The sequence below is a fragment of the Meles meles genome, chromosome 12, assembly GCF_922984935.1.
Source record: "Meles meles chromosome 12, mMelMel3.1 paternal haplotype, whole genome shotgun sequence".
Taxonomy (NCBI): domain Eukaryota; kingdom Metazoa; phylum Chordata; class Mammalia; order Carnivora; family Mustelidae; genus Meles; species Meles meles.
In genome coordinates this window covers 40,220,818-40,237,484 of record NC_060077.1, presented here as the reverse complement: position 1 = coordinate 40,237,484, position 16,667 = coordinate 40,220,818, and the positions used below count along the sequence as shown (strand labels likewise).

General features: G+C 48.9%; 1 protein-coding gene across 1 annotated transcript in view; it reads right to left on the bottom strand.

Annotated features, from left to right (window-relative positions):
- Window positions 1–3,860: 3,860 nt before the first annotated feature.
- Window positions 3,861–16,667, bottom strand: part of L3MBTL4 (L3MBTL histone methyl-lysine binding protein 4) — a 500,325-nt gene continuing 487,518 nt past the window's right edge. The window contains exons 19-20 of the mRNA XM_046025260.1: window positions 8,521–8,583; window positions 3,861–5,387 (exon numbers count right to left, since the gene is read on the bottom strand). Coding sequence (XP_045881216.1) covers window positions 5,220–5,387; window positions 8,521–8,583 — 231 coding nt within the window. The 3' untranslated portion in view covers window positions 3,861–5,219. The remainder of the gene's footprint in view (window positions 5,388–8,520; window positions 8,584–16,667) is intronic.

Genomic DNA, 16,667 nt, shown 5'->3' with positions numbered 1-16,667 from the left:
AGCATTTGTGTTCTCCCTGCATCAATTTACCTTGATGTCTAGATTCCTCCATCAAAGGGAACACAATCTCATTTTAAATTGAAACCCGCCGAGGGGGGCAAACAATGGGTGTTGTCTTACAGGCAAAACGGGGACACAAGGAGTCTCATCTCATGACTTAGAACAATTTGAAGAAAATATTTTAAACTGAAGCCTTATTTCTCCCACCTTTTACTTTTCATTTTCTTTTTAATGGTGGCTCTTATTATTATTATTGTTATTTTTATTTATTTTTTTAACCCTGCAACTCTTTCCCTGACTTTTTTCCATCTCCGAATCATTCCCATGGCCACTTCGGCAAATAGGAATTGGGACGTTGCAGCTTTGTCTCTCAACGTTCTGGGGTCTCCAAGGGACATGCCCTGATCCAATGTGCCTGTGGTCTTCTGCTGACATCACTCAAGAACTGAGTCTTCACCGTGGCCCTGAAGGGCCCTTGGGACTTGTCTGTGCATCCCAGCCTGGGCACTTGGGCACTGGGCACTCAGCAGTGGGGCTGGACTGTGTTTTACTGGATCACTGGACTCGAAATCCATCCTCTGCCTGAAAGGGATCTCTGGTGCAAAGACTGGGGAGCAGGTGATCTCACTGAGAAATCAAGTTGCGATGGGTCATTCAATCAAGCGCTCAGTCAGCAAGGTCACCTGTGTAACTCATGAGCATTAGCCGCTTGGTTCCTTCGGTCTTCCTTCAGGACTGCGGCTGTCCCCGGCTTCTGCTGCAGCTACATACGGAAGTGGGGAGGGGGCGGAGACCGGGTGAGGATAGCCAGAATATATTTTTTGGAAGGAAGAGTTTTTATGAATATATTATTCATTAATATATTTATTCATAAGAATTTATTTATGAAGATTCTGACTATTCAAGAGTCTATTAACAAATATATTTTTCATGAATATATTTAAAAGGAGAGTAAGTTTTTAAGAAGAACTTACAAGAAAAGTATTCATGAAGAATGTGTTCTTGAATATTAAAAATATATTCATAGGAACACTTCATATTCAAGAATATATTTTTCAGCACTAAGAGTTGCAGAGACAAACAGAATGTTCTTTAAAATGATAAGGAAAAAAATGTAATGCAATGGAAACTCAGTATTTCAAAAGGAATGAGTATTGCGGCCAGTTGGTCATTTTCTGGGTGGTTAAGAAACGTTTCTGGAGTGGGCACAGGAGTCAGGATACAAGCCGGACCTCACTCTGAAGCCCAAGTACTTTCCCCAATACCTCCCTGCCTCCAACCCTCACTCAGCAGAAGGAGATGCCACAGACAAAGAGAATTCCACCAAGAAGTGCCAGGGATGTTCTGGTCAGCCCTCACAATGGTAAGAGGTCAAAACTCAGAGTCTGGGGTAACAGGGGTCCGTCTTTCATCAATCTTGGAATTTGTTTAGGACTTGAGTTAACCAAGGTCAGGATCTAATCGTAGGCTAGGAGAAAAGAGTCGTTCAGAGATGATTAAGGAGAGATTTTTTTTCCTTGGGAGGACTGTGTGTTGTTGGAAGTAGAGAATTTTATTTCTGTGAAAAAGAATCCGAAATTAAAGGCATTCAAACACTATGGTCTCAGAGGTCCTAAGCTCCCTGAGTATCCTTGCTAATGATCTAATTTCCAGCCCCATGATGTGTACTTATGAGGTGTCTTACAAATGGTCCTTTAGGGGAACTCTTCCTAATAACCTAGAAGTTTGTATTTCTTGAAGTCCTACTGGCAATGTTTTGCTTTGTCCCTGACTCACATATATTCCAGGTGAGAATCAGGAAAGAGGACAGTAAGAGACTAGGGGTGGTATCTGGGGGCAGCCGAAGCCTTCAAACCATCTGGGGCATTTCTGGATGCTGTCTTACTCCTGGCGGGGGGGAGTCCTCCTGGAAGAAAGATTTCAACTTGTCAGGTTTCCAGCCTGTCTGGAGAGCATGGGGTGAGGGGAGGGAAGAGGTGGGAGTCAAAGTGGGGCATGGTAATGCGGAGATCATCCCAGAGCCTGCTCACCATGCTTCTGGGCCCCCTAGCAGATAACCACCTTGAGAAGAGTGGGGCCTCTTGGGGACCTCAGGGTTGATGCAAATTTCAGGAGTATATGTGTGGGCATTCCTGGAAGAATGCTCGAGAACTGAATGGCTGTTGCTGCTCTTTTCCTGACTTATGGTGACCCGTCTCTATTGGGTGTCTGGCCCCTTAGGTGTGTTGTGTGGGCTACATTCACATCCACATGTCCACAAAATCTGATGTTAAAACATTCCTCAGGGTGGGTCTTCTTTTCTTTTTACAGACAAGTGATGTCTATTTAGGAATTGACAGAACTGGGATCTGAAGTTGACTTTGACGGGCTTGCCTCATTCACAGAGACCAAGAATCCCTTACTATGTGTGGATTAAGTGCCAGGTATGACAGCAAGGGCTGGGAGGAAGTGAGGGGCAAGCCTGCCACCGTCTCTGTCTCTGTCCCCACAGAGTAGTGGACTAGTGGGGGAAGCAAACACGTGGTGAGGACGGTGAGTGAGGAGCCATATGACGGGGAGGTGGGCTGCAGTCGGTCTTCCCAGGCAGGGCTAACAGGGAGACAACACCTGGGGCAGAGGAATCAGCCTATGGCTGGCTGAGAGCCCCATTAGGAGGGCGAGTTGGGAGGAACAAAGGGGCTCAGGGGAGGTCCAGCACAGGAGGGCAGCACGAGGGAAGTGCTGGGACCGAGGAGAAAGAGGGGGGTGAGGTGTGGAAGCCCGCAGTGCGTGGGGCCAGCAGGGAGCCCTCAGGAGCTCACCCACATCCCATCAGTCTCCACCTTCAGTGAGGCCATGCCCGTAGGAGAATGTGTAAGAGAGATGGGCAGAGTTGGATATTTTGGTTTCCTGAGTCAGGTAGCTTCATTGATGATGGTAGTTACTCAGATGAGGAGGCGAGGATGGGACCACCTGAGGTGCCATTCCAGTATGGCAAGGTGAAGATGTTGGGTGACAAGTCAGGGTGTCCAGCAGGTGGCTAGATACCGGATTAAGCTCTATCTGATCACACTGTCTTCTAGGAACACAACACTTCAACCCCAATTTATTCTGGTGTTGTGTGGTCTGTTCTAGATCCTTCTGTTGGAATGACAAGTATTAAATATACAAAACATGCATCTCAGGTCTTCCATGGAGCCTATACAATGAGCAATTGTGAGGGTCTTTTTAATTTAAAATTCTCCATTTTAATTTCTCAAGTTTTTTTTTTTTTAAGATTTTATTTATTTATTTGACAGAGATCACAAGTAGGGAGAGAGGCAGGCAGAGAGAGAGAGAGAGGAGGAAGCAGGCTCCCTGCCAAGCAGAGAGCCTGACACGGGGCTCGATCCCAGGACACTGGGATCATGACCTGAGCTGAAGGCAGAGGCTTTAACCCACTGAGCCACCCAGGTGCCCCTCAAGTTATTTTTTTTAAAGTAGGCTCCACATCTAACATGGAGCCTAACTCGGGGCTGGAACTCACGACCCTGAGATCAAGACCTGAGCTGAGATCGAGAGTCAGATGCTTTAACCAACTGAACCACCCAGGTGCCCCTAATTTCTGAACTTATTAACAGCTGAATCTGCTTCTCTAAGGAAACACATAAGGTTCTCAAACGAGGCTGACTTCTCTGTCGGCTAACACACGCAATGCTCTGTTCTTCCGTGGCTGAGAAAAAAGCCTTCAGGTTGTGGTGTGGGAACAGGTTATAACAACATATTCATTAAGGCATAGAGGTAGGGGTTTTATTTTATCTGTTTATTATCATTTAAAATATATTAAAATTTTAACACAGCAGAAGCAGGAATTAAATTGTACATGGCAGTCTAAAAAAAAATAATAAAAACAAAACCACCAGAAAACAAACAGCAAACAAAACACAGAAAATAAAAATTTACATGAACCAATAATATATTAAAATTCCATTTAGGTGAAGATCTAAAAAAAAAAATGAAATACACGCACACCTCTTAGAGAAGAATTGTTTTTCTTCAGTGACCTACAGTTTGAGAATCTCTCCAAGCTGAATCAACTTTCTTCAACCATAAGATTCTTTTTTTTTTTGTTCAACCATAAGATTCTTAATGAAGCAAATGGGTGAGGTCTGTTTCTTTTCTCCCCCCACAACCCCCCTCCCCTCAAAACAAGGGCTCTCCACTTCCGTGGGGGCCTGGGTAACTTTGTGGGTGTAAAAAAGGGGATTGTCTTTCAAAATTGTAGGGCTGATTCCTCTTAAGTGTCAGATATAGTCACTTACACAAAACAAATAAGGTCTGACAAGAAATCAGAATTGTTCAAACAAATCATAGCCACCAAGCTCCCTACTTCAGAGAACCTCCCTTTTCATGATTTGTCTCTATGAAGATGTAACACGGCTCCTCATCACACCTGCTCAGAGGGAGAGCGGGGCCAGCTACCTATTCTCCTGAGGTTGCCTCAGTGGTGCGGGTGGGTGGCTGGCCCTCGGGCCCGCCTCAGTGGCAGAACAAGGGTCCCCCATGTTCACGCAGATGTCCACCAGGCGCTGCTGTGTGTGAGGGGGTCCTCGGGGGGGGGGGGGTCTGGCCAGCTTCTGCTGCCTGCCCAGGCTGACTGTTCCCCAGGTGCTCTTTGAGCCACTGGGAGCACAAACAAGAAATACTTAATGGAACAAAAAGGAGAATTAATGGATCATGAAAATATGTGCTTATTATTATTTTTTTAAAGACTCGCACTTTCCTGAGTAAAGTACATAAAAATCCCACATGAAGTCTTTCTAAAGCACCAGGCCTCTATCTCTTAGACTCACTGCACCCAGATGGCAAATCTGAGCCAAGCTCAGATGTTCTGGTGAAAACATGAACAATGTATTTATGAATGCTGTTTTTCTACTATTTCACCGCTTTTTGAAGAATGGTTAATGATGAAGGAGAAAAACTGAAGGTGTATGTGTGGACTTCTTTGGTCTGTTTGTTGCAACGCATCAGAGCTGGGAGGACCCCGCCGAAGATAAAGATGGCCCCAAACCACACACGGGCCCCTGCATCCTCGGCCCTGGATAAGTCATCATACCCTCTACACATCAAAACCACAGCTGCTTTCAAAGTCCAAATTAAATATGGATATGACCATGGGGACATTCAAATCAAATTAATGTGGGCCAGTTTTATTGCTGCAAGAACAAGGTCCTGGTGCCATGGCCGTTCAGGTGGTGTGTTTATACTCTGGCTTCTTGGCCTGAGAGAGAGTCTTCTTCAGTGAGGTCCTGGGAATTCCTGAACATGAGGATAGAATTATAAATCTTCAGTGCTGGACCCAGTTTGATCTTCATCACCTTGACGATGTCTGTCTGCGTCAGAAGCAGGAAGGCTTTGCCATCAATCTGCTGTGAGTAAATAAACACATACTGTTTACCCTCTGGCGACTTCTGGGGGCTGATGGGAGGGGGATGGACACTGAATGGTGTCCGCCTCCCTGCAGAGCTCTCCAACTACGGAAAAGACGGCACCCTCTCCTACCCAGCTCTGACCGCTGAGCCACCGCATGCTCTTACCCAGGACTCGGTTAAATATGAACTCAACATACAGGGGAAATTTCTGTTATGTTTAAAAAAATCTTTGCCTGAATTTGTATCATGAACCTTTAAAAAAACACCCCTACTTTCATCCACCACGTAAATCTCCAGGAATTTTTCCCGAGAGAACAAAGTGCAATGCATCCACTCTAGTGTTATTTGTAATAGTGAAATATTGAAAACAGTCCATGATTTCAAATATAGCAGGATTATGGTGTCGTCTAGGTTGGGGTATGAGGCAGTCACTGAAATTCACATCTCGATGAAACAATGATTTGGCAAATTTTTCATGAATTGTTAAGCAACAAAATATGACATGCTATAGAAAGATCTTTTTGATTCCATAACATTAAACGTGTGTGACCACATATATATGTACATATAATGAAGATATTTGAAGTGTTTATACCAAATATCGAGTGACGTCAGATTTGGCTTGTGGGATAGTGGTTTCATTTTTATTTTCTCCTTTTAACATACATGCATTGAAATTTTTTTATGATAAATGCCATTATAAGCAGAAGTATATACAAAATAAATGTTTTATTAACTTTTGAAAATATTTATTTTAGAGAGAGTCTGTGAGCAGGAGGGGGGGCAGAAGAGTGAGAAGGACAGATAGACTCCCCACTGATTGCAGATACTCATGTGGGGCTCCATCTCATGACCCTGAGATCATGACCCAAGTAGAAATCAAGAATTGGTTGCCTAATGAAAGGGTTTTCTATGGTAACCCTCCTTCCCTGAACCTTTTTGAATTGGTACAGACCCTTCATATCAATGACTCACTGAGACATAAGCATCCCCATGGACCCAAGTTTTGAAATTAAGTCTAAATTAAAGTGGGAAGTTAAAGTTTTAAAGTGTTTATAAAGTTGTAAAAAGCTTCCTGTGATGTTGGCAAGGAGGCAGAGAAAGGGGAACCCTGTTACACTATCGGTGGGAATGCAAGATGGTGCAGCCACTTTGGAAAACAGCATGGAGGTTCCTCAAAAAGTTGAAAATAAGAGCTACCCTATGACCCAGCCATCGCACTACTGGGTATTTACCCTAAAGATACAAATGTAGTGATCAGAAGGGGCACACGTGCACCCAAATGTTTATAGCAGCAATGTCCACAATAGCCAAACTATGGAAAGAACCTAGATGCCTAACAACAGATGAATGGATAAAGAAGGTGTGGTCTGTATATACAATGGAATACTATGCAGCCATCAAAAGAAATAAAATCTTGCCATTTGCAATGATGTGGATGGAACTAGAGGGTATTACACTGAGTGAAATAAGTCGATCAGAGAAAGACAATTATCACATGATCTCTCTGTATGAGGAATTTCAGAGGCAGGGCGGAGGGTTGTGGGGGGTAGGGGAGGAAAAAATAAAACAAGATGGGATCGGGAGGGAGGCAAACCATAAGAGACTCTTAATCTCACAAAACAAACAGGGTTGCTGGGGGAAGGGGGTTAGGGAGAGGGTGGTTGGGTTATGGACATTGGGGAGGGTATGTGCTATGGTGAGTGCTGTGAAGTGTGTAAACCTGGCAATTCACAGACCCATTCCCCTGGGACAAATAATACATTATATGTTAGTTTTAAAAAAGTAAAAAAAAAAACACCAAAACAAAACAGCAACACCTTCCTGTGCATTTATGATAACATCTGTTGAAGAATCGTCCATTTGGAGAATGGAATACCTGGAGAACTTTCTTAGGTTCTGAAACATGCTAACCCCGAGCTTTAAAGGCCCCTCTTGGAAGTCTGTGTTTTACAGAGGAGGGATGAGACAGGGTAAGTGTTCTGTCCACCAGGGAACTGCTGGTCATAAAAGCCAAGCTGGAGCCACCTGACCTACAGACACCTGTGGACAATGTGGGTCTTGGGCACCGCTTGAAGCAAAAAGCGGCTCAAATGTGTGAGGCCAGGCTAGCTACTCCTGAGCAGTGCAGGCTCAGGGGAGAGCAGGTGAACGTCACGTCTCAATGGGCAGCTACCCAAACTGCTACCTGACTGACCCTGATGCTGAGTTCCCTGGAGGTGTGGGACTTGTTGGGTTCTGAGGACCCCAGGACCCCAAACTCCAAAAGTACTTTCCCTGAACCAAGCATGCCCCGACCACTGGAGCGGGAGGGTGTGTGCTACACACTGGAGGCTCTAGGAAGTGTTTTCTTGCAGACTTCTAGAGCAATGATGATGGAGTCATCATGAACAGAGGCTGGAATCTGCTGCCCTTTTCCTGCTATGCACTAGCCTCCTCACTGCTTGTTGGAGGACCCAGGACAACAACTGTAAAGTGCTCAGCATGGCCCAGCACAGGGCCAGCCCACAATAAACAGGAACCACCATATTTTCACTATTATTCTATAGCTGATCCAGTCTCTTCTAGGGCCCCGAGAGCTATGGCTATTAATTCCAGGACAAATATTGAGCAGTTTGAGACATTCCCAACTAACATGGAGTAGGAAACAGAAACCCCATAGAAGGGCTCTTTGGCTTCTCTGCATTCCTCTTGAAGCAGGTACAGAGCAGAGACACACAGGATAGTCCCACTGTCACCCTGGGGTAGACAAATCCCCTCTCCTCCCTGGGCATAGGCTCCTCGCAGCACCCCTCCTGCTCCCAGTGAAGCCTGAAGTCATCACAGCAGAGCCTGCACAGCACCCATAAGAGTTGCCTGACGCGTTCATTTATTCTTCCCCCAAAGAGTCTATTTCTCGAGCAGGCCCCATGCGCCAGGCACCAGAGTGTTCTGTGACAACGCACAGCTCAGCACAGGCAGGACAAGGACAGAGGCTGACCCCGCTGGGCCCGACTGCCCTGCTGGGCTCTGTCCCTCCCCAACCCCTCTCTCTGGCCCACCAGCTACTCTCAGTTACGCTCAAGTCAATGAAAACAAAGCTCTTCAGGGACCAGACTATGGAAAGACATATAATTTTTGTATTTCTTACCTCTTTCTTGAAGCACTTGGCATGTTCCTCGCAGCCCAGGAGAGACTGTACAAATTCAGCCACCTACGGTGCAAGATGAAAAGCCTGATTTACAACACGCACCTGAAATAATTTCTTGGGTTGTAGTAACTCAACATTTGAGTAAAATATACTGCAAATCCCTCAAACTCTTGGAACTGAAATAGGAACTATCAAGGCCCATTAGCCTGTCCCAGCTCAGCAATCAGCCCAGCCCCAGTCTCTCTTCTGGCCTCTTACTGCCCGGATGACCTACACAGGTTACCGCTGTGATGGCAATGACAGTCTCCGTGGATGCCCTGCCAGCATTCTGGAATCTTCTCTCGTCTGATCCTCATGTCCTCCCTGTGGAGTCGGGGAAGGCAGGAGGGCGTGGCCCAAGAGTAACAGTCTCCACAGTGACTGCCGGAGAAAAGGACGGGGCACCTGGCCCTTCAGTGGCTCTGAGGCCCCATCTGAGTCTCACAGGGACTCCAGGGACCTCTGCTGACTGAATTCCCTCACCGATAACAATCAAGCTGAAGCCCAAGAAGGCTCAATGACTCTCTGAATGTCATGCATGGCCGGGAAATGCCAGGGATGGTTCTGAAACTCAGGGTTTCAGACTCCAGACCAGGAGATCTGGAGAATCACCTCTTCAGCTTCATTTCCCGCTCTTTCCCCGCCTCTCTCCCCAGCCACACAGCCCAGGTTCCTTCTAATTAGAGAGGCCAGAGCAGCACCTGGCTCGATGAACAGGAAGCCATGAATGTCCCAGCGATGCTTCTAGGGAGCCGAGTGAACAAACATGATAAAGTGTAGACTCTCAACGACCAATGACAAGGGGAGTCCGGCCCCTTCTGGCAAGGTCTGGCATCACTGTGGCGCAGAGGAAAGGCAACCCAGGAGCCCGCAATGACAAAACCTGGGAGAGGATGTTTGTAAGAGCAACTGTCTTCACACGCTGTCTGCGTCCTGTGCCAACTGAGCAGGGAGAACGCGAACCTTCTCTCTCCCCTCTGAAGAAGAAGGCCCCCGGGAAGGCAGGGGGTGCAGGCCCTGGTATCAACATGTTCCTCAATCCAAGAGGCCTGGGAGTCCCCGGCTCCCTGCAGGGAGAGGACAGTGGACACTCACCCTCCCCACACTTGGCAGAAGAGAGCACTGCAGCCTCCGCTGATCTCCGGCTTCCGACGCGGCTAAGAACCGACACCCGCAGCGTGAACCTGGGCCCTGCCCGCTGCGCGCACACCCCTGATTCACAGCTATATTGAATACGAGGATTCCAGAACTACTTCTTAGGGGCCATCAGCACGTCGGTGTCTGCAAGTCTGTTCTATCGTGAGTCACGATAGTCATCCTTCCAAAGTGCAGGATGATGAGAATTTAAAAAAAAAAAAAAAAGAAAATCTTCCCAAACCACGCAATGGCATCCTTGGGCCTGGGAGCACCTGGGAGGTGTTAGCGCTTCGAGCGGCTTCGCCCAAGTGCCTGGTGCTCTTCTGATGAGGTACCTGATTTGCTCTTTTCAGGTGGCTGAAATCACGGAGCTGAGGAAAGCGTGGGAACGCTGCTGGTCAAGTTGCGGAGACATGTAACTGGGGCGGGTGACAGCAGGAGCTCACAGAGAGCTTCTAAGGCCTGGGACACTAGGAGGGGGGTGCAGTCCCCTTGCTCCCGAGGCTGCTCTCTGGCCAGGGACCCCCACCCCAGCTCCTGCTGGGCGAGGCCCCTGCTGTGCGCTGGGAAGCGGGATCCGTGAGCAGGTCGGGGGAACTTCCAACGCGTTTACGGTTTGATCAGAGGTGGGAGGATAAATGGAAAATGGCAAGTAGGGCTGCCTTACTCACCACACTGATACATTGTCAGATGCGCTACGTTCTAGAAGAGAGGCGGAAAGGCTATGGGCTTCCAGCAGGGATAGATGGCATCTCAGATGCAAACCCGGCAAGGGATCGTAAGGGAGGTGGAGGCTGAGACAGGCGCTGTTGGGTGACATGTTTCCACAGGGGGCGATTTGGAGGGTGGTGAGTGGAGAAGACCTTCTCGGCACAGAGCGTCTGGGCAAAGCCATAAGCAGGACACATGACAGCCACGGCATCGGCAGGGAGGAGTCCCACGTGGTTAGACTGCAGAGCAGAAGGGGAGCTGTGGAAAAAGATGGGGGTGAGGGTGTCGCCATGTGGTTTCCTGGTATGGGCAGCAAGGAGCCCTGGAGGGGCTGTTCGCTCTCTTGGCCGCACCTTGGAATCCCCTGGACAGCTTTACACAGGAATGACAGGGAGGCTCAGGCCACAGGGATGCCGAAGTCACGAGGCTGGATCCGGTCCACGTGTTGGGCATGCACTTCTAGATTCCCCGGGGGATGCTCACATGCAGGCAGTACTGAGGCCCCGGCACAAGAGAGAGCTTGAGAGGTGATCTAGCAGCGGGAGGGCACTGGATAGGACGTGACTGGGAGACACTTGCATCTGTCTGATGGGGGGGCCCAAGGCCTGGACACTGCACGGGGCAGAGCTCAGAGCTGGAGGCAGGAGGCGCTGCAAAGTCAAATCTTGAGATCTGCCCACAGGCTGGGTGTGGGACAAAAGAAATTAGAGCAGAGTCCAGGAGAACTACTGGAGGGCAGGCGTGTCGGGCACTACCGACTGGCGTGGACTGAGCACTCTTTGCCGCGGGGCATCCTGTGTGGCGCATTCTGTTTCGCAGCCACACTGGCCTCCATTCGCCATGTGCCACTTGCACCCCCACCTCCACGTTGTGACAACAAAAACGTGTCCAGTTGTCGCGCATGTCTTCCTGGTCCAAAGCCACTGCTCTAGAGGCAGGTTTTCCTGAGATGGCTCTTTCACAGGGCAAGAGGCTGAATGTCACAGCAGGAAAATTAGAAATAAAAAAGTAGGACTAGGGATTAGTGGAAGACATACATTTTGTCATAGCTCAATCAGCTCCTGTGGGAAAGCCAAGCCAGCTATGAGGAGCCCGGATTCCCCACAAGGAGAAGAGCTTTGGGAGAGGGTCTTTTAAAAATAACACGTTCCAGGAACTTCCATTTGTAGCAAAAGTGGTGTGTGTTGCTTTGATGGTCTGCATGGGTTAGAATGTCCTTTTCTGGGCACACAGGAAAGAATCACATTCCCTCTCCTGTTAGCCAAGGAGTCACCGTCCATGTGGAGGTAGACAGGGTTTTTAACAGGAATAATGAACTTGTCAGAGCAGAATGGAGCATCACTGGGGAGTCGGGTGGCCCCCAGCGGGGCCCTGGGCGCAGCCCCTCCCTGTCCCACCTCCCTCCGCGCAGCCTCATCTCCATTGCTGAACCACTGGCCCGAAATCCTCTGCTTCTTTGGAAAGAGGTTCTGGGTCTATGCAGTCGGTCCTTTTCCAAAGTCAAAAACAAGCTCCATGGAATCTACTGAGGTTGACTTTTCTGGCCAGAATTTAAAAATATCTAAAGGCCTTGATCATTATTCAGTGTCATTATTCAGTACTGTTAGTATTTATTCCCTGTAAGAATAAATTATATTTTGAGATTTAATAGAAAGTCCATTTTGCTACATATTTTAAATGGAAAGTGGTGAGCTCGAACACAGCATAGAGTAGTACTATCCGAAAGCTTGCCTCTCATCCTCCTCATAAAAATCTGTTTTTCTCTCCAAGTCTGTGGTAAATGTGAACTGTTCAGACGGGCATGAGCTCTAGGAAGCAGGAAGCTACCATCTGTTTGCCCACAGCCAAGATGGCTCTGTGGACGCGTCTGCTGGTCTCAGGTGATGGCACCTTTGTTGGGGCCTGGGGGCGGCCAACTTCTGCCTTGGCTCCCACTGGCACAGCTGGTGTGGAGGCTGCCTGATGCCCGGTTCCCTGAGTTCTCAGGAGTAGGGTGTCCCACAGCAAAAGCCCCAGCTTTGTCTTGGAAAGCCACTGAGTAGGTTAATCCTGGGGATGACACAGCACTTTGGAAAGACTAAGAACAATGACCCTGTGCCAACTCCTGGATGAGCCCATTACTTTTCCCAACTTACTTCCCCAGCGACCTACTTTTCCTGGCATCCTCTCGGAGCTCAGCAGGCCTGTTTGTTTCCGTGGGGCTGCTGCGCCCTTAAATCTTTCTGAACGGTGGTGTTCTCGATCTTGCTGAGCCTGGAGCTGTGTGCCTGATTGCCCTGGCTCCAAGTCCACTGGGGACCATGTTTCTAGCCTGGGTCTCATTTTTTAACAGTGGAATTTGTTATCTGCCCTTTCTTAAGGGCCCGCTTGTATAAGGCTGCTATGCTTAGTTAGCAGTATCCTGAATTTTTCAAAACACTCCTTCCTGTGTAAAGATTGCTTTTAAAGCGGCCGCCATCTTTTAAAGTTAATGGACATTTGGGGAGAAATTGGTTGAGGCTCTGGCAATTTATATGGGCTGCTTTAAAAAGCGTTTCTGATCGTAAGGAGTAAAAGCACCCATATGTGCCACAAGCATACATGAGCCACACCTGTGGCTCTAACATACACACAACCCGCTGCCTCTGTCTTCACGTGCCCATGCACACCTGGCAGGAGGGTACCACAACTTCGGGAGGGTACCATGTGCCCACACACACCTGGTAGGTACCACATGCCCGCGCACACCTGGCGGGAGGGTATCACATGCCCGCGCACACCTGGCGGGAGGGTACCACGTGCCCGCGCACACCTGGCGGGAGGGTACCACGTGCCCATGCACACCTGCGGGAGGGTACCAGATAAAATCCCCCCTCCTCCTGTTGATTCACTCACACATTTCTCACACACCTACTCTGGGCAAGATACTCTACTATAATGACATAAAGAAATATAAAAATATTTTAGTTCCTACTCTTTAGTGCGTACACTCTTTTATAGAACATTTCCATGGCCCAGGGTACGAAATACACTTCACACTGACCATGACTGGAGTGTTTGCCCACACCCACACATTTCTAACAAAGGTTTCGCAAAATAATCACCCTTACTACAGATATGGTCTTTCCTCTCATCATGTCTTTCACTCTAGAACCACGAAATCGACTTCACAGCCTACCTGTGCTTTGAAAATCACTGCTCCAATTGAAACAGCTTAAAAGAGTGAGAAGCCAGCTCCTATGCTCTGGGCAATGTTACCATGGCCCTGAGCTGGCTTCTCTTCCTGAGTAACAGAATGCAGAGAGCAGGTCTCCCTCCCAGGTCAGGAGAGCAGACAAAAGGCAACGTTCTTGCTCTTCCTCTTTGGCTGCAGACAGACTACTGCCTTGAGTCTCCCTGAATGCCACTTAACGCAAGGATGCACAAGTCCATTTTCAATGTATCCTGTCTTGGGCTCCTGCGGTTCCTCTCCAATACTTTGCCTAATGAGAACAAAGCAGAGAAGAACAGCAACCCCCCTTGGTCTCCTCTTGCCCTGCACGGCCTTTTCAAATCCTTGCTGCCCTAGTCCCATTTTTAAAATGGCATCTAAAATAGTCACAAACTCTATTGTTGGTACTCACTGGAATGCCCCCTAAGCAAACCCCCATCTGAAGGCTGCCTTATCTTCAAAGATACAAATAGAGTCACCACAAAAACCATAGTCTCATCCCATCCAAGATTCTTCTTGAGGGGCCTATGTTGATTCCAGGAAACGTGCTATAAAAGTGTGAGAATACAGGGGCACCTGGGTGGCTCAGTGGGTTAAAGCCTCTGCCTTCAGTCAGGTCATGATCCCAGAGTTCTGGGATCGAGCCCCACGTCCGGCTCTGCTCAGCAGGGAGCCTGCTTCCTCCTCTCTCTGCCTGTCTCTGCCTACTTGTGATCTCTGTCTGTCAAATAAATAAAATCTTTAAAAAAAAAAAAAGAAAGTTTAAAAAAATTAAAAAAGAGTATGAGAATACAGAAAGAAATTTAGGACATGCTCCTTGTCCTCAAGAGAATCTAGGTAGGGAGACTTCAAGACTATGATATATTAACTTGAGGGAATAAGCCAAACTTTCTCTGGAATGCATCCTTGAAGGAAGTCATGGTTATGGAAGCATCACAACGGGGTGGCTTATGAAGACAGCCTCAGGGATGATGTTCTTATTTTTAATCTAGAATATTCTAAGGCCTCTTTCAGCAATAAAGGGCTGGGGTTCCAAGTGTATCCATTACTGAGAACTCAGGGACTGTGACCTTGCCACCCAATAGTCCTTGATGGCACCCTCAGTGTCCCCCACAGTGAGCCCCTCCTTGTCCCAGGGAGACTCGCAACATGATCACCACTATCTTTCATCACCCCCCAAGCCCTCGATTTCCTGCAGTGCCAGGCTTGGGGCTCATCAGATCAGAGGCCCCCTAAACTTCCTTGTCACTGCTTAATGCTCCTAAAACAGAGGTCCTGCTCTTTTTGGACGATGGTCCTCTTGAGACATTAATAAAAGGCCTGGCCCTTCTCTTAAGGCAAGGAATACACACATTTTCCACATATTTTCCAAATCCCTGGAAACCTAGTTCCACAGCCCCAGCCAGGAGCCCTGGGCTACATCTGGCCTGTGCCCTGCTGGATGGAACACTTGCCACCTGCCTCCCGCTGACACATCTCTGTTGTGGACTCTCTCTCCAACTGTGGTCCCTTCTGACCTCTGTCCTCGGCGCCTCTCCTTGGACAGCCGTGTCCTTGGTGAAGGCTCACTCAGCTCCCCCATCCATTAGTGACATCCCAGGCGGTAGTTCTGCCCCGGGAACAGGTGTTGTGCATTCACTGCTGTGACATCATCCCTCAAGGGGCCTCAAGAAGTCCCATAGGAAATTCACCATCTTCTCCTCCTGCCCCCAAACTGGTTCTTTCCTCCAAAGTTTCATTCCGTTTGGTGGCATCACTACGTCCCCATTCTTCCAGATGCATGCTCTAGCTCGCATATCGCCGTCCTGGGTCCCAAACTGCGTGGTGCTGAGACTGCGGGTGGAGTCACATTTGGCTCATTTCCACTCTTCACCTTCAGTGTCTGAGCTGGTTCACTGTGTTGTGTTCTTTCAGCTTGAAGACGGCTGCCGACCTCGACGTCGGGGGGTTCTTCTGGCAGTGCCCAGTGCAGACCCGGATGACTCCACACCGGGAATGTGGTGGTGCTCCCCGGCCGCTCCCTCGCCTCTGCCTCTTCTCACACATACTCCTCCACAGATGGTGCCGTTCTCCTCCCCTCAAAGCACCATTTGCACAGGGGACTTTCTGTGTGAGCGCCTCACGTGGCTCATGCTGCCGGCTGATGGACGCGCACGCCGGACGCACGGTGTCCAGCTTCACACCCGGCACGCACCTTCCCCATCCTGGGACACTTCTGTCTGTGCCCCAGGGTGCGTGGCTCTGCCTGTGGGGCCCTGTGGGGCTGTGGCTTAGTCTCTAAGTGCCTCGACTTCCCTAACTGTAACATGGGCAAAACGAAAGAGTGCTTGCCTTACCCCCAGTATATTAACAACGTTCATCGTCATTATCAACGTTAGTAAAGGATGTGCCAGACATCTGCCATCTGTGTATCCGTCATACTCACTTCCAGACGATCTTCTATTTTTCCCTTTGACTGCAATGGCCGCCCTTCTTTGCTCTGCTTGGACGTGTCCCTGATGCCCTTGTCATGCAACATCACTCAACAAACATTCCTGGGTTATCTACTAAGTGCCAGGTGCAGTGAGAAGTTCTCCAGATACATGCCAAGTGAGTGAAATAAGGTCTCTCCTCATCTGGTGAGGGGCAGATGAGCGAGTGTAGGTCAGTGACGAAGACTCTTTGAGGAGATGGGAGCACAGAGAGGCTCCTGCAGGAGGGCAGTGTCGTGCTGATGGCCAGAACTGGCCGTGGGCAGAGCAGGCAGGGCCATCTGAGGCCGGGGTAGCAATCGCATCTGAGGCCGGGGTAGCAACCGTGCCAGTGTGAGGTCCCCATGCGGGGACTGTAGCCCTGGGTGGGAGGCCCATGGGGGGCATGGTGGGAGGTAGGGCTGGAAAGGTAGGGAGGACTGCCCGTGCAGATCCTAAGGCATGCCAAGGACTTTGTCTGGGAGCCTGGGATTATGGGAAGGTAGGCAGAGACACACCCAGAGGTCTGTGTCTCTACCTCGTTCATCCACTCTCAGGACTCAGCTGCTCTGTGCACAGAGGGCTGGGGCTGGATTCAGGTGGCTGCCTCCCCCAAGACA